Source organism: Zonotrichia leucophrys, chromosome 11 (assembly GCF_028769735.1).
Source record: "Zonotrichia leucophrys gambelii isolate GWCS_2022_RI chromosome 11, RI_Zleu_2.0, whole genome shotgun sequence".
In the NCBI taxonomy this organism is placed as follows: Eukaryota; Metazoa; Chordata; class Aves; order Passeriformes; family Passerellidae; genus Zonotrichia; species Zonotrichia leucophrys.
Genome location: NC_088181.1, coordinates 4,096,651 through 4,114,627, shown reverse-complemented (window position 1 = coordinate 4,114,627; position 17,977 = coordinate 4,096,651). Strand labels below are relative to the sequence as shown.

The window sequence follows — 17,977 nt, the reverse complement described above, 5'->3', positions numbered from 1 at the left end:
CCAACCTCCCTCACAAAAGTGAAATTCCTGTCAAAGTGGAAGAGAAAACTATAAACTACCAGTAAATATTTCAATTATTTTAGAAAGAAGGAAGGCTGTGCCACACTGTAGATGTTCTCAGTGGAGGGACAGGAATATGATGGAATATCTCAAAATGAAGTGTCAAAAGAAATGGATTCAGAGCAAAAGAGAAAAAAAATATTATCAAATAGGAAAGAGCAAGTTTGTGGAGTTCAAACTGAGAATTAACTCCTGACTGTGGCACATAGCTACTGCTGCACCTTGGCTTCTCTGGAATGTGGGGTCACATCCTTCCCATTATTTTTTAAAAAGCTCCCTAAAAATCCTTGAGAAACATTAGGAATTACAGCCCACTGAATCCCACTCCTGCACCAGGCAGTCAAAGCCCAGATGCAGCAGTCACTGGAACAGATAAACTTTGGAAGATCATGAAGTGAACAGTCAACGTGGATCTTTCTGAGGCAATTCATATTTCCTAAACGTATTGAGATCTGTGGAGAAGATGAAGGTGTAGATAAATCTGATCAATAAACCCTACTTGGGTTTCTCTACTGAGAGAAAATGCTTCCTTCTGCTAAAAATGATTGAAACATCGGTGTGGAAACAGATTTCCATAGGGAAGGTTTTGCCAATAGATATTTCAAGGATTTATAAAGTGATTTGTGTTTAACACAACAGAAATTATCTGGAAAAGGAGACGTTGCAGTGAGAGAGTTTGCAGATCATCCAAAATGAGTCATGAGACTGACAAGGAATGGGAAGATTAGAGTGCTGCAGAGTGATTTAACAGTACTGAAGGTTAGGACTGGTTGATAATTTTTGTCAAGCACTGTGAAATTCTGTGTATTGTCACAAGATGTGGAGGCCAAAAGGAAAGGGTGTCCTTGCTGTTGTGCTGGCACAGGATGACATTGATCACCACTGCAGGGAGAGCCTGGGGCAGATGTGACCAGGAATGACCCCCAACCATTCCTCTGTAATTTTTGGTTCATTTTTGAATTACTTGTACTGCTCTTTGTAAAGAAAACACACTGCAGGAACATTTCAGGGTGGCTGCACAAAGAGTTACTTTGCAGTTCTGTCATTCCACAAGCCATGTCTAGGTTAAGCTCTTGTTCTTCTAAATACAATTTCTATCATTCAAATGTGTCTGGAAAGCAGAGAGAAGGGCTGAGGGATGTCTGACTCATTATTTGTCTTCAAATATTGCTTTATTATTTAAAAAGTCATTCTGCATTTCTAAATAATGTAGGCAATGGTAGAAACAAAAAGCTATTTCTGAAAGCAGTAAGATTTAAGTTACCAAGGCCCACATTTGCAGTGAATTTAGGTGTCTCATTTCCTTCATCACAATGGTGTTTGCAATCTTCAGTTAAAATGGAATTAAAGTTATTTCTTCTGGCCCTTGCTGCTGTCCCCCCTGGGATGCTGGGTTGGCACATCCCTTGTTTGTCCAGCATGCAGGAATTTTCCTGGAGGTTGGGGTAATTTGAACTTGGAGTTTTTAATTGAGTTGTTCCAGGCTTCCTCTCAAAGATACTGCAGAAGGGTTAAATTTAGCAACTAAACTTTCTAATATAAATTTCTCCAATATTTATTTTTCTGTATGTTTAATTTAATGCTGATATACTGTGCTGTCAATTGAAAATCCCCAGGATAGGTCGAAGTGATGGATGTAGAGAAGCAGTCCTAATTGATGAGAGATCTGTTTTCTTGCCCATTGATTTCTCTGGCTGAAATTGAAATGAATGATTTGCAGTGGAAATGACTTGGCTATTCTTTCTAAAGATCAATTTCAAAGCCATCTCTGCTCTTCATATTAGCTGGGAAATCCTGGGACTGTTTTAAGATCTTTCTGTATTCTAAACACATTAAGTGTAACCATAGAAACATACATATTAAGGTGATTTTAATTATTAATAAACTTGGTAGACACTGCTAAATTATTTTTGTACCTCCACAATGGCTTGTTGACTGATTTACATTTCAAAAAAGTTACTAATTCCATTAAATATTTTTTTTAACTTCTATTTGAGAATTGTGATCATATGCCTGCAGCCTTGACTTCTGGTAAAAATTAAACAACAGTACCTGATCCTGGGGAAAGTAACTTGCTTCATTAATCTAAAGGCTCTTTTTGCCTCATTAATTATTGCTGCAGTTTTACCTGCATTTCCTTTAAATTAGAAGAGAGAAAGGCATTATTTTAAGTTTATTGCTGAATTCTATGTGAGGATGGGTGTGCTCTTGTACCTTCTTTATAGCTGTCAGCACATTATTATTCTCCATATCTTTCTATTTCCATATGAGACTCACTAATATTTCAGAGAAGTCCTTTTTGCATGAAAATATGTAGTAAATTTGTAGTAAAACAGGTTCAGTAGTGTATGTAATATAATATTTGTTATCTTTGGATGTTTTAGTCTTATTATAACTGCAGTTAAATATAGGGAGACAGCAGTTAATTACACCAGAAATAGCTGTTAATGCTTTCATTTGTTTTGAGTAAGGGAACTGCAATAATGATCAGGTTGGTAATTTTTGTCGAGCATTGAGATATTCTGTGTATTGTCACAAAATGCAGAGGCCACAAGGAAAGGGTGTCCTTGCAATAATGATTTGAGCCTGTGTGAACTGGTGAGAATGGACTGGGCTTGGGTTAACACTGAGCTGAGGCAATGCCTGTGAAAACCAGGTGAATTTTGGATTCCCACTGATGGAATTGAAGTCAAATATGGCCATGGGGGATTATAGATTATCACTTAATAATGCCACTATCAGTAAGGAGTGGTTAGCATGAAGTGTAAACACCATGGAATGGAATCCAGTGGTGTTTTTTGGGTGTGCCTTGTCTTTTCCCCTCATTGGCAGTGTGACAGTGCCTTGGTGGGGCTGGAAATCCCAGCCCCAGTGTTGGCTGGGTGCTGATCCAGAGCCAAGGCCCAGAGGGGCTGTGGCTCCAATATGTGGGATCTCAGCACCTCAGGACTGAGGTGCCGAGCCACCGAGACCACCCTTGGGGGGCTCGGGAGTCCTGGAATGTTCCAGAAGTGTCTGGTGGCTGGACTTTGATCCTACACAGGAGACGACACCTGTATGAGGATAGGAGGGTTTCACCGGGGTGAATGGTGAAGGGATTGGTTAATTAGAGAGTGAGACACAGGGTTTAGGATTTCTGTACAGGGGGGTTTAGAGAAGTAAGATGGAGGAATTGGGGCCTGTCCTGTCCTTCTTCTTCTTCTTCTTCTTCTCCCCTCCATCTTCTGTGGTGATGGTGGCACTTTGGGATTGGTCATTACTAAAGTGCACTGGTCAATAAGGGTGAAAGGTATTGGGGAAAAATGATAAATATTGTACACGTAACTTTGTTACGTGACTGTGTTAGGTTAGGTGTTAGGTGTTAGTGACTGTCCGGAGGAGAGGGGAGTGTGCTCATGGCTGGCTGCTGAGCAGAGCTCTGTCGGGCCGAAAGAAAATCTTTTAGATAAACAATTAATAAACACAGAGACCGAAAGAAGAACTGAAGCCTCTTCTCGTCCTTTGATACGCGGGCTGCCCCAAGGCCACCCCGGGCCTTTCCAGGCCCTCCAAACAGCCGAAAACCGGACACCAATATTGCTGCACAGTCCAGCTGGGTCCTCTCTCTGCACACCGAGGGGCAGCAGGACTGGTTGGATATTTGCATTTTGCCAGTTTAAAAGGGCACTGCAGACCTGAGTTTCTGTTTGACTCCTGGTTTAACTCTGTCCTTATAGGACAGATGACATGTTCATTAACACTGAATTAAGAAGGACACCAGGGAGACAGCACTGCAAGGATGCTCTGGCATCAGGATCATCCTGGGGTGGATCCACCTCCCAGCCCCTGTTCCAGAGCACACATCAATGGGGCTTCTTCTCTTGGAAGCCAATATATCCCCTAGAGTAGCAGGACTAGATGATGGCAGATTCATTCCCATTAAACAGCATTAAACTGCTCTTTTTAAGTCAGGTTCAAATTGCTTAAGCTTGTTCTGGTAGATGGAACAGACCCTCCATGACTCCTTTAAACCTCCATGATCTCATTTAAATAAAAATCTTGTTGTTACAAAAGAGGGAATATCTTTCTAACATTTAGAATACTTTATAAAAATATCCCCCTTTTTCTTTTTTTGCTCTGGTTTATTCAGTGTGAATTTTACTTCTTGAATGTCTTTCTCCAGCCTTTATTTTCTTCAATCTCAGCTAAGTATTAAAATGATTTTTTTCCACACTATTAGCTGCATTTACATTCTGCAAGATAAAGAACACCATAGCCATTATCCACCAATCCTATGTATGTAACACTTTAGTAATTTAACAGCTCCAACTTTCACAAAATCTTACTATTAGCTTTAAATAGTATTTTTTGACTTTGAACAGTGTTATGGCAAAGCAATTGTATGTGACTGGAAAGCATCTAATTTTGTCAGAGTTAAAAAAGATAAAGCTGCTAGAGGTAGTGGAAAAATATCTTGTATTTAGCCACAAGTGGATTCAAAATCTCAACAATTTTTTGGTTTTAATTGTATAAAAACTGTAATTAAGATTTAAGTAATGATAAATGATAAATTCAGAGGCTGGTACTAACTTGCAAGTTTATTAAATGCAGTGTTAAAAAAAGAGAATCCATTATTTCTATTGCCAACATTTTTTTCTTGGCCTCAGGCCACCATTGGGCAAAATCAAACCTTTTCTTATAAAAACTTGTATGTATTTACCCTCCAGTTGCTGGAGAAGCCACCAAATATTACATTCTGGACTCAATATGGAACATTTCTTTCCTGCAGTCTTAGATGTCATGAAATATTGTTTTTTAAGGTATATTTATTAGGAAAATACTTAGGTTAGACTTTGATGGACTGGGTTTCACAGAACATTGAAAAACACAACTGCATATGGGATAAAAACAGAGCTAAGTGATCAAAATGAATTTCTTTGAAGCTGCATTTAAAAATTTTGTTTATTTACCTATTGATTTATGTAGCTGGTGATATGTGAGATAACAGTACCACACTTTAGGCAGCTTAGGAAGTTATTTTCTAAAAAGAATTCAGTACAGATTGTTGTGTTAAGAGTTTCAGGCTACAGCTTCCCATAGAGGTCATCCTAGACTTTGGAAGTGGTTCATATTTTAAAAGAGCATTTGTATTTTAAGCCCATATTTAATAATTATTGGTTAAAACATCCAAAGATTGTCATTTGTCATTTTCAAATAACTTATTTACTGAAGCTTTAACTAAGCTTGCATTTCTGGCTTTAATTTTTTTTTGTTGGAATTTTCGACAAGAGTGGGCAATGCTACCATTGGAATGATGTGGAGGATCATTGCTTCACATTATTAAATTGCAGTTTTATTTGTTGCTTAGTGAAATTTGAGGAAAAGATCTGTATTTATCAATGCACTTTGAAAACCAGCAAAATATTTTGAAGAATATTTTTGTGTCACCTGACTCAAAGGCATTTTTTCTTACGGTGGCCAACAAGACACTGATTTGGCTGAATTCTGAAATAAGGCTTCTTAAAAGAGATTACTTCAAACTTTAAAAACAGTGTAATTGATCACTCAGCATTCTGTGGATTATTTGTTATTTATTCTCAGAGATACCACTAAATCTTACTTATACTCTTAAAATAATCTGTTGGAGCTCAAAGCCAGCAGCTGTGCAGCTCTTTCCAATACCCTTGTAATCCCCTCAATGTTTCAGATTATTTCTGTAGGAGATTTTTAGCTTTATGTGGAGTTTTTTATTCTAAATGAGTAGTTAGATTAAATCAGGTTGACATTTGTTTGCCAGCAGAGAAAATCAGTGGCAACTGGTTCACTTCAGATAACACTTGCTAAGGACTGAGAGCTTCCACTGTGTAGAAAGGGTAGTTTAAGTTTTTCCTGTTCCAAATTTGGACTTTTTCCACAGTTTTCCAGGTATAGATGCCAGCCTTTACACACAAATGCAAATGTTTATGCAGAAATATTGATACAAATATCTGTGTCAGTAGGAGACGAGATTAAAACAAAGACACCCTCACTTGGAACAGCAACAACTTTTGGCTTGCTGAGTCACAAAATGTTGATGCTCTCTGCATTTAAATTTTATGGCTCAGCTTCCAGGTTTTTGAGGAAGGAAATTATAAAATTTGCATGAATTATCACACTAACCTAGAGCAGCTCTTTTCTGCATAAATTCAGGTTGGGTAATTGGTGTTGTTGCAAAATTGAATTAAATAGTTTTGCAAGTCCAGAATTAGGTACACAGAGTTATCTTGATGTGAGTAAACAGGAATAATTTTGTTATTGTCTACAATTTTGTTGGTGAGAGCCCTTACAGAGGCACAAACAGGGGCAGAGCTGTTTGCAGAGGATGCATAAAATAAATCCTTGGAGTGCAGCAGTGACAGGAGCCATCCTGATCTCGTGGTGCCTGCCAGCACTTTGTGATTGCCCCTCATCCATTCCTGTGTTTTAGAAATGCATCAGTAGCTTTAAAAGTTCACTCCTAAGGCCTCCTGTATTTTTGTGGAGTACCTGGGAAGGAGCAGATGCTCTGTGTTTTGAATTGCTGCACGTTTGGCATGTTGGATCTGGGGGTACAGGCTGCTCTCATTCAAATTACCATTTTGAAATAAAACTGCCATTGAAGAAATGGCAAAACCTGCAGTGAGAATATCAGGATCAGAGATCCACCCTTCATTTTCTTCTGACTACTCAAGTAATGATTCCACTTTATGAACTTGGTGCTTGGCTTTACTACAACCAAGCAGAAGTCACTCTGGTAGATGCTTCATTTGTCGTTTCTTAAATCTCTTTTCACTGCTAGTATAATTAGGATTTTTACTAATACAGTAGATTAATATAATATTAATAAAATTATCTGGTTTTAGATTAAAAAAGGCTTTTGATTACATCAATGCTAACATTTAGCCACTATAGACTGCTTTTGCTTCAAATTAGAAGCAGTCAAATTTATCAAGGTGTGATTAAAACTTTGTTTTGAGTAACATTATCAGAGGTTTCTGGCATGTAGTCCAAGTTAGCTCTTCAAACACAGTCACATGTGGAATTGCTAACCTATTGCTATAAGTTTTTCAATTTTTGATCAGGTTTGTGATGGCATTGATAATTTAAGGGCCAATATGAAGAAAACACAAATTACATTTAAAATAATAACTTTAAGTTAACATTTCTGCCTATAATATTTAAAGAGTTATGACTACTCACAGCTGTTTAGAATTGATCTCTGATGGTTTTGCATGAAAAGTGAGGTAGATTCACTGATAAAAATTGAAATGAGTGTAGAGAACCAAAATTAAAATCTCAATTAAAATTTTAAAAAAGCACAAACTTACTAATAGAAGTGTTCAGTGCTCCATCAAACTGAAATGTTTGAAAATTTTAAATATCCCAGATAACTGTCAGACACAGCTGCCATCTGCCCTTGGCAGAAGCACCAGCATCTGCTGAGATGCAGACCTGTGACCTCTAGATAAGTTTCTATACACAGAAAAATATTTATCTTCCTCCTATGACCTTCCATGAACAAGACATGAGCCATGGATTTGTTTCCTAGGGAACTAGTGACTGAGGAAAATCTATAATTAGATCTGTGGGTTGTTTGCTACAAGTGGGAATTGGGTGCTGAGCAGGTTCTTAAAGTATCCACAAGTATTAGACAGACTTCATGTAATCGAACCAAATTTAGAAAAAAATACCCTTCATCATGATATTTCTTTTTTAATGTCTTCAATTATAAAAATTAAGTACTTTTGATATGGTACTTATTCCTCTAAGTTCATTTTAATTGCAAAATATTTTTACATTCAAGGCTCATCAGGTTGCTAGCTAAAGGAAAAATAAAATTAGTCAAAATCTTCCAAGAAATTTCTTCAGCTTCAGCCGAGTCTTAACTTCCAAGAGCATTTTAGGTGAAACATTCTCATCAGCTCCATTTTCTCACTTTACTACTCCCATTCAGCTCCTCGGGTCGGCTCTGCAAGTTCAGTGTTTTATTCTGCAATTCCAATTACTCTGCCCAGCTGGAGGGTCTCGCTTAATCCAGGTCTTGCTTCCTTTCTTTGCCGCACGCATGGATCTGAAGATAACATTTGCAGCTGGGTCCCGGGGGCAGCAGAAGTGGCTGCAGGGAGAGCAAGCAGCCAGGGCTCCGTGTTCCCCGGGCAAGGCAGGGTTTGTGCTGCCCAGCCCTCATCTGCAGATCATTCCAGCTCAAATGCTGCCCTGCTGCCCCAGCCCGGGGCCAGATCAGCGCCCTGCGCCTGTCTGGGGGCTGCACAAGAGGCTCTCAGCGATGAATTAAGGTTTTGATCTTATTCAGAATAAATAGCACTGTGAAATACCTGGGAAGAGGAGCTGTAAATTGGTTATGTTCTCCTCTTTTCTCTCATTTCTTCCACATTTAGCCGCACCTGTGGTGATTGCACATTGTGTATTTTGTCCCAAGTCCTGAATTGCTGCAATTCCAAATCATCAAATGTGGAAATGTCGCCTCTTAATTTCTGCCTTTTTAGATCTGTGAAAAGCTTTCAGCAAAGCTCCTCTTTAAATCCAAATAATCCTTCGGTTTGTTTGTTTGTTTTTAAGGGGATCTTTTGAGTTCTTCTTTTAATGTTGTCAATCACAGTCAGGTTTTCCCTAACAGAGCCCAGCTTGGAGCTGCTCCGTCTGGCTGTCACTCAGCAGAGAGCGGTGCTCCAATTCCTCCAAGTGACAGGGTGCGCAAGTCACTGAAATAGCAAATCAAATATGGTGCTGAAATGGCTCCTGAAAGGCCAGTGAAACAGCCAGGCCTCCTGTGACAAGGAACATTTCTAAATCCTCTCCTTTGAGGCCACAAAAAGCTGTGTTTGTGACCTCTGTGCTGTAGGGACGTGGCGCTGTGTACAGAATCCTGAGTCTGCAGATATAGCTGTGAAACAGACTGCTAGGAACAGGGAGAGAGGAAATTATTTGTAATGAATCTTCTTGCTCTTTATAAATTAGGAGCAAAAGGAAGCTGAGGAATTACCTGCTGCAAAAGCTAATGCACATCTTGATGTGTTTATTGAATTACTTTGCTTCGATCTCGGAGCAAATGCTCATTGTTAGCTATTTATATTGGTTAAATCCTCAAATTTAAATCCCTGCAACTGCTGGAAAGGGTTCTTCAGGGAGAATCCTTGCATCTGTGTACAACTACAATAATGAACCTGGGGCTGAAGGGATCCACCAGTGCCCAGGGCTCCCACATGTATAAATTCATTTTGCTTCACTCCAACACCTGTGCATCCCACTACAAAGTTGATCTGAATTTTGCAAACATTTATGCGTAATTATGATAAAAAGCCATTATGTTGAGAATATATTTTTTGGTTGAATATCAAATATCCTATTTGTTTTGATTATTCTAAAAAGATCTGGGAAATGGAGCCCTGGTGGTGAAACAACTTCACTGGTTTTTAATATATTGTGTCATTTTCATACATTGAGATACTCTGCTGAAACATTTGCCTCTCAAATTTATGAACCTTGTCAAATTTCAGATTTGCAGTTGTTTCTACTTAGTAAAACATTGTTTGCACTGATGTGACAAAAGAATAGTTGGTATTGTACATTTTATAGGAAGTAGAACCCCAGTCCAAAAAAATCCTTCAATGCATTTTTAAGCACCCATTTTTTGAGCAGTGCAAGTTTTATTTCCTTCATGTACATGAAGTCCTCAGTGTGGCGCTGGATCAGAGCATTCACAGTTTTGTCTGAATGCCTTCAGGCGAGGAACACTGGTACCATTTGCAGCCCCTAATCAATCTTACAAAAACGCATCAAAAATATGCTAAAACCACTTTAATTCTCCCAGGCTTGTTCCTAAATCTGACACTTCCTGAAATGTTTTGCATGACAAAGCTCAGAGTTAAAATGCTAAAAAGGACTCTCTTGAAAATATCAGTTTTTTGTTTTTTTTTTTTTTATTTTCACAATTAATTTAATTTCAATGCCTGACTTTTTTTTTATTCCCATGTTCCTTCTCTGAAAGTTGCTATAAAAATTTTCATGTTCAAGGTATTTGTATACCCCATGCTGAGTATTTCAGAATTTTATGCAGATATGAAAACACTTCAGTTTACAGATGCACTATTGTAATAATACACATGTTCTTTTTTTTTCTGTAATTCTTAAGAGAACAAGAGCAAAACAACGTGACTGAGAAGTAATTGCTACTCTTGTAATGAGAGTTTTGCCCAGTGCCACTGAGGTTTAAATGTATATGAAGATGTAAGAACAAATAACAAATAATCCACAGAAGTAAATACAGAATCCTAACTTGTTTTGGATGTTTTGGATAACATCCATGCCCAGATGTGCCTTGATTGATAACAGAGTGAAGTTAATGGTTGATTATGCAAACATGAAAAAGTGGTGCCTGAAAAATATCCTATACTGGGTTTATCCCTAATTATCACCAGTAAAGGACACAATCACTTAGAGAAGTTTTAGAATTCCTGTTAATTTTATGGGAATTAATCCAATGGATCTCCTTGCCTGTCACCTGCACGTGGAGTGGATCTGGAGAAAGTTCTAATCAGAGAGAAAGCCAGGGTCAGGTTTGGCCAATGTCTGCCTTCATCAAAGAGCACAATTTGGCTTCACTTCATCTGACATTTCTTTAAAGAAGCCAGAGGTACTAATTTTTACATAATAAATTATTGAAGCCAGCAAACTATATAAATTCCTTTCTAGCCACGGGTTTTGTAGGTTTAGCTTGCAGTAATGAAGAAGTTTCTGTTGGTTAATGCTTTTGAATAACGATGGGTATATTTTGCATTTGTTTTGGTTGAAAGAGTATTTGAGTCAGCGTGGAGCAGATGGAGCCTCTGAGTGTAAAGAGTAATTTTCAGTATGGCAGGACAGGAAGTGTCTGTTTATTTAAACAATATCTGAACAATGGGCCTAAACCATTGTTTTGCTCTTGTAGAGCAAAGTGATTTAAGGGAAAAAATATTTCACCTTTAATTATTCAATGAATAAATTTGCTTCCTAAGAGTTTAGGGGAAGCAGGAAATCCCAGAACCAAACAATCCTAAAAAGAAAACAAAACCAAACAACAAACAAACAAACAAAACCCCCCCAAAAACCCCAACCCACTAAAAAAGAAACCCCAAACAAAACTAAAAAACACAAGGGAGACACTGTAATGCTCTGATATGAAAAGAACTGGGACATGAATATTCCTCTCTGGGGTGGGATTAATTTTCTAATTAAAAAGTGAAACTGCTATGATGCACCTATAATTCACCTGGCATCAAGAACTAAGAAATTATGGGAGTGGTTGAGGCAAACACTTCTTAAAGAGCAAAACTGGTGACTGAGGATGGTGCTGCTTAGGACAGATCTGCTGGCACTGCAGAACTGTGAATTCTCTCTCTCGGGGCACTGAGGGATTTTTGTGCTTCTATTTCTCTTCTTCTCTTGAGAGCACTCTGATTTACTTTTGTGATAAACCCGTAACAACAGGGGGATCACATTGCTGAGATGAGTTTGGCTCTGAGGGATCCTTAATGTCAGCCCAAAAATAGCACCGGGGAAATACGTTCTGGCCATGGTTCAGCAGCAAGCAGCTCCTGTCAGCTCCCTGGTGCTCTGGGTGCTTGGAGTGTCTTTCAGCTGAGCAGGATCACAGAGCCTTTTGCTGGGCTCTGTGGGATGGATCACTTCCATTCCCCATTATTCTCTGCAGTGCCCCTGAGATGGGGAAGTGAGAGATGGCTGAGTGTCCATCTGTCGGAACCCAGTCATCCCTCTGGGTGTCCAGAGTTGCTGGGACCCCTGACAGGGAGCTCAGAGACCCTGGCACACAGCCCAGAGCACCTGTGGGTTTGATTATGACCCGTGGAGCAAATAACCGGCTTTGTATGAGGATTTGATAGCCACAGAAGTTTAAGTAGTGTAATAATAAAATTATCACTAGGGAAAAAAGTAGATTTTGGGGTTTTTAGAATAGGGGTTTTGGGGACAAGATGGAGGGACTTGGGTGTGTCCAGCCATCCTTCTTCTCCTTCTCCTTCTCCTTCTCCTTCTCCTTCTCCTTCTCCTTCTCCTTCTCCTTCTCCTTCTCCTTCTCCTTCTCCTTCTCCTTCTCCTTCTCCTTCTCCTTCTCCTTCTCCTTCTCCTTCTCCTTCTCCTCCTCCTCCACCTCCACCTCCACCTCTATCTTCTGCTGTGATGTTGGCACTTTGAGATTGGTTTAGAATAGAAGTTCACCGTCTAACATGGGTGATAGGTATTGCAAAGTAATTTTAAACATAGTTTTTAGTATAAAGAGATAACACCACTGGGGGCAGGCAGAGTGCCTCTGTGTGTCCTGCTGAGCAGACCTCAGCTGGACAGGAGAAAATCTTTTACAGATAAGATACAATAAACAACTCTGAGACCGAGAACTGAAGAACCCCTACTTATTCTTCAAATGTGCAGGCAAGAGACTTTTCATGTGTCTCGGGGCTGCAATAAACTGCAGAACTCCCGAGATCCATCCAGTGCTGTCCTTGTGTCCTGGGTGAGGGAACAGCCTCTCCCAGCCCATGTTGTGGTGGGATGCTCAACTGGTGTCTATTCTGAGCCATCTGCCCACAGAATGACCTGTGAGCTCAGAGCAAGGGAGAATGAAATAGGTAGAAATTGGGATGCTGGATGAAATATTCCTGCCTTATCCATATTCCCAGTGGGTGGCTGGTGGGGTCCTGTGCTGCCTTAAAAACCATTTCCTAAGAATGCAGAGCCTTTATCTGCAACACATAGCCACTGCCATATGGTGCAGACGTTTTCAGTATTAGAACCTGCACTGAAATTCCTGAAGCTGTGAAAAAATTATGGAAATATCTGTTTCTGACTGGGCTCCAGGTAGCAGTGACTGTGGGATTTCATTTATGTACTTTCAAAAAGTAAAAATGAAATCCCCAAGTAAACATTGCAGCAGAAATAGCCTGGCCTTGTTTTATCACCACCAGGATATTGGGGAAGCATTGTTCTGCAAATGCATTGTGAGCTAGGAAATTTTCCTGTGAACAGGGCCGTGTTTGTGCCAGTGCTCCAAATCAGCCTTGCCAGAGGAGATGTCAGACAACCCTCCTGTTTTCTTCCTTGCTCTTGCTGAAGCACCAAACCATATGGCAAATTAAGCCTGATTTTTATTAAACTTTTCATTGTACTGAGCTGCGTGTGAACTGGGAAATGCACTTTCTTTGAACTATGCAACCATTATATAAGCATCTTAATTAGGAGCTGGGAATGTTCTCGCTGACATTCCTGGCAGTTCGCGGCTCCCTCTTGTGGCTAATTAAGCTTTTTTAAGGAACCTTCTGAAAATGACTTTTTGTGAGCCGCCCTCAGCTCCTGGGCAAACGCTGCCGTGAGAGAGCTGGGCTGGGCTCTGGGTCACAAAACCAGCCTGGAGGGGCTGGGCAGTAAATTGGTACAAGGATAAACTGATAACAGGAAAAGCTCTGCAAAGGGTTGCACTGTGAATGTGAGAGATCCCTGAAGTCTCCAAAAAACTGAGTGAGTTCATCCAGTTGTTTAGAAAACCTCTGTTCTCTGGTCGCTCTTCCTCCCATGTGTGGTGAAGAAGGGTTTGCAGCTGGAGTTGGGATGAGATGTGGGATGTGCCAGCTCCAAGGAGCACAGACCTGTCAGGCACCACGTTGGGATGTCTCTCCATCAAATTCAAGGTGAAGAACTTTGCCAGATTTGATGTGGAGAAGAAATTTTTCCACTGGCTGGGTTTGCAGAGACCACTATTACTATTACTGTTATCATTGTTATTTATCCATTTATTATTATTAGTAGCAGTATCGTTATTATTATTAGTAGTATCACATTCTTGTTTTTCTATCTAATGTGGAGAAAAATTTCCATATGAATATCTGGGGTTTTTTTACAAATTCCCTTTCAGAGCCTAATATTTATTGTTCTTTCTTATTGTGAGTTGTTACAACTGGGGCATTGTGTTTATACTGCATATTAAATTTGTCATAAACAAGTGATGTTTGGTGGAAATGGCTGTAGTATAAACACCTTTGAGTTTGATTTTGTCCTGGCTTGGAGCTGATTTCAGGACTTTTGAGCCACTGTTCTTATAGGGGAAGGTGCACTTTCCACATAAGAAGTCTCAGACATCAGGGCAGAAAAGAATCAATTCATCTTTTCCCTACAAAAGTGAGAAATGGTCATGACATTGCAAAATCTCAAGCATAGCTTCATGCTAGGAAAAACTTGTATTTTCAGGCTTGATGTAAAAAATACCAGAAATTGGTCCAAAAATGACCTGAACAGCAGGTAGCTTTTCAGTAGGAGCCATTAAGATCAAGTTTCATCACCAAACCAGAAGTCTCAAAGTGACTTTGCCCCTTTGTCACCTGCAGTGTTGTCTGCCTCTGTGTTTTGTCATGACTTACTCAAAAACACACAGGAAGAAAACTTCAGCCATTAGTGTTTCTGAGTGTTGGAAGGAGGGAGAAAAAAAAGAGGTGAAACAGGTTTTTACTTTGAAATGTCTCCCTTCCCCAAAGGGTTTGGAAAGCAAAACTTTATCTGTGAAAATGCTGATTTCCTATTTCATAACTTGTGGCAATTTTTTCTCAGTTAAAATAAAGGAACAATGATTATGGAGTTAAATCAAAATCTCACTGCCCAGTAATCTGCAAAAACCAGCATTGCCCAACCCACAGCAACAGGGCAGCAAACATTTATTTCCTCAGGGACATTATTAAACACCCTGCATATTTATTATCTCAAAATTGGAGAAGGTCCAGAGTTCTAAGGCCACTTTCTCCCTTCCTCTTCCTGAGCTGTAATTCAGACCAGAATATAAATTTTTGACTTAATGTTTCTGCGGAAATCAGCAATATGAAACTGCTAGAAACAAAAGAACACAGAAGAGCAGAGGGAAGAAATGGCTTGGCAAAATTGTCAGCCTAAAAGGGCAAGATTAATTTATAATCCCTCAGATTCTGGTGTACAAATACAAATTTGCAAAGTGTGTAGCTTATAACTGACGTTGTGTGTCTCTGCAGGTTGGTAAATGTTACTGTCACTAATGGGAGGCTGCCATGAAATTGGATTTTTAGGGATTTTGTTCTCATGGCAAAATAAGGTGATAGTAACAAGGAGTTGCCCTACACTTATGGATGTGTGTGTATACATAAGTAGGAATTTGGGAAGTGGACTAATTCCAGCTAATTCAGGAGTATTTTGGGCAGGATATTCTGATATTTTCATGCAGAGATTTTCCCCTTGATTTAAAATCCTGGAAAAGGAAGGGTTTGAAAGTGAACTGGGGGGGGGGGAAAGCCCAGCCTGAAAGTAGAGTGTAATGACTTCACAATGACTAATAAAATATTGTGTGATAGTTCTCTGGTATGGTAAGGGTTGTTGTGAAATAACAGTGCATCTTGGCAATCAATACAAAATGCTTTTTTTGCAAGTTTGTAGCTGTTCTATCAATTTAACTAGAAAGAAGAAATAGCATTAAATGAAATGTCAGATTCTAGGCATAGAGTGAATTCAGTGATGGAATAACAGAAACTTTAAGTAGTGAAATTGAAAACACTAAAGATAAGATAGGAACTGGCCAAGAACATGAGTAGCTTTTCCAGGGTTTAACACAAAAATTGCACAGTGTCTTGTGAATGATTGAAATCATATTTTATGATTTTACATTTTATTGGCAGGGAACATAGCTCAGCATTAGTTGAAAGACCGAAATGACTTTTGTGGTTTTAGGATGAGTTTAAAAGATTTTACAACGTGGCCCATCTCTTGTTTCCTGCCATGCAGGTCATCAGAAGTGAAGGGACAGAGGGAGTGAAGTTTCGCCTCTCTGGGAAGGGAGTAGATCAAGACCCAAAAGGAATTTTTAGAATCAATGAGATGAACGGGGAGGTCTCGGTGACCCGAACCCTCGATCGAGAAGCGATCGCCAATTACGAGGTGAGTGCTCAGAGATAACATCTCTGCTCCTGTTGATAGCTTGCATTTTCTGAATGCGCATTTGCTCTTTAAAGATCTGCAGTTAAATTGAAGACTCAATTGCAGCCACTGTGCTAGGAAATTTCAAGAACCATTGGAAATGGTAAAAGTGTTTGTTTTTCACGTAATTGAAATTTGTCTGCTTTCTGCATGGACTTTTTGTCATTTATCTTCAGTAGAAATGCTGTCTGAATGTTGTGTATGCATTTGATTTGTGAATAGAAAATTTTGTTTGGACAAAGGAAGATCTTTTGGGGAAGTTGTCACTATGGTACTACAGAATTATATATTTTTATTGTCAAATGGTCAATGAAAACTACCATTGAACTCCATTTTTAGTAGTGGGTGTCAGAAGATTCTGATGATATGAAAATATTACATAGGAAATGTACATCAACTAGAAAGATCTTACTAAAGGTCTTTTTCCTTATCAATAGGAATGTTTCTCTCCATTGAATACCCAACAAATGATCTGCTAAACCCACAAAACAACTGCCTCGCCCTTTCCCAAAATGCATAAAATAAATAGAGCACCTGTCAATTCATGTTTTCCATCCAGCCCTGGGAATGTGCACTCACAGAACTCGTCTCTGGCCATGCTGATCCAGAGGAGCAGCAGAATTCAAGTGCTCAGTGCTTGGTACATGCTGTCTTTTGTGTCCCCGCACAGGGATTGTCTCCACCTCTGGCAGAGGGATCTCAAGGTGCCCTCCCCCTGTGGGACACAGGCCTGGGGACAGTCCTGGCTGCCAGCCCTGACCCCTCATTTTCACCTCCTGCAGTGTAATTATCACCATTTTTATCTCCCGTGCTGTTTCCTTCCTCCTCTGGGAGAGTTTCCCAGTTTGGTGATGGGTCCTACTGCTCAACCAGCACTGCTAAAATTTACCATATGCTGGTTTTCAACACGTAAACATCTCCTTCCTATCTGGGGCTGCAGTGAAATGTGTGCTAAGCACTTGCACAGGATTTATGGGAGTTGCTGACGTCCTCCTTGCAAGAAAAACATTGCAGTTTCTCTTTTTAACGTTGTTCCTTGTCTTCATTTGCCAGCTGTTTCTTATTTTATCAGTGGATTTCCACCTTAATGTGTTGAATATAAACCTTGAATATTTTTTCTCCTGGAAAATCATAGTAGACTTTTCAACTTAATGTAGCAAACCACAAATGGCCCTCATATCTGATCTGGCAAAAGACACACTTAAATTAAGACAAACCCATTTCCCTACAGGAGGCTCTTTGAAGCAATGTAAGTTATGCACAAAAAATGTCACCTAGCAGGTGAGCAATGAGCATTGTGAATGTACAGCCTGAGAGGCTGTGTGTCCGGTTTTTGGCTGTTTGAAGGGCCTGGAAAGGCCCGGAGTGGCCTTGGGGCAGCCCGCGTATCAAAGGACGAGAAGAGGCTTCAGTTCTTCTTTCGGTCTTTATGTTTATTAATTGTTTATCTAAAAGATTTTCTCTCGGCCCGACAGAGCTCTGCTCAGCAGCCAGCCATGAGCACACTGAGCTGCTCTCCGGACAGTCACCTATCTTTATACCCAAAGTTACGTGTACAATATTTATCATTTTTCCCCAATACCTTTCACCCTTATTGCCCAGTGCACTTTCAGTAATGACCAATCCCAAAGTGCCACCATCACCAAAGAAGATGGAGGAGAAGAAGAAGAAGAAGAAGGACAGGACACGCCCCAATTCCTCCATCTTACTTCTCTAAACCCCCCTGTACAGAAATCCTAAACCCTGTGTCTCACCCTCTAATTAACTCATCCCTTCACCATTCACCCCGGTGAAACCCTCCTATCCTCATACAGGTGTCGTCTCCCGTGTAGGATCAAAGTCCAGCCACCAGACACTTCTGGAACATTCCAGGACTCCCGAGCCCCCCAAGGGTGGTCTCGGTGGCACCTCAGTCCTGAGGTGC

The 17,977-nt window shown here is 39.9% G+C and overlaps 1 protein-coding gene across 2 annotated transcripts in view; it reads left to right on the top strand.

The window, feature by feature from the left end:
* The window catches only part of CDH13 (cadherin 13), a 447,425-nt gene that overhangs the window by 194,318 nt on the left and 235,130 nt on the right, over positions 1–17,977 (top strand). For both annotated transcript variants that reach the window (XM_064722933.1, XM_064722932.1), the window contains exon 5: positions 15,862–16,014. In XM_064722933.1, the coding sequence (XP_064579003.1) occupies positions 15,862–16,014 (153 nt within the window). The remainder of the gene's footprint in view (positions 1–15,861; positions 16,015–17,977) is intronic.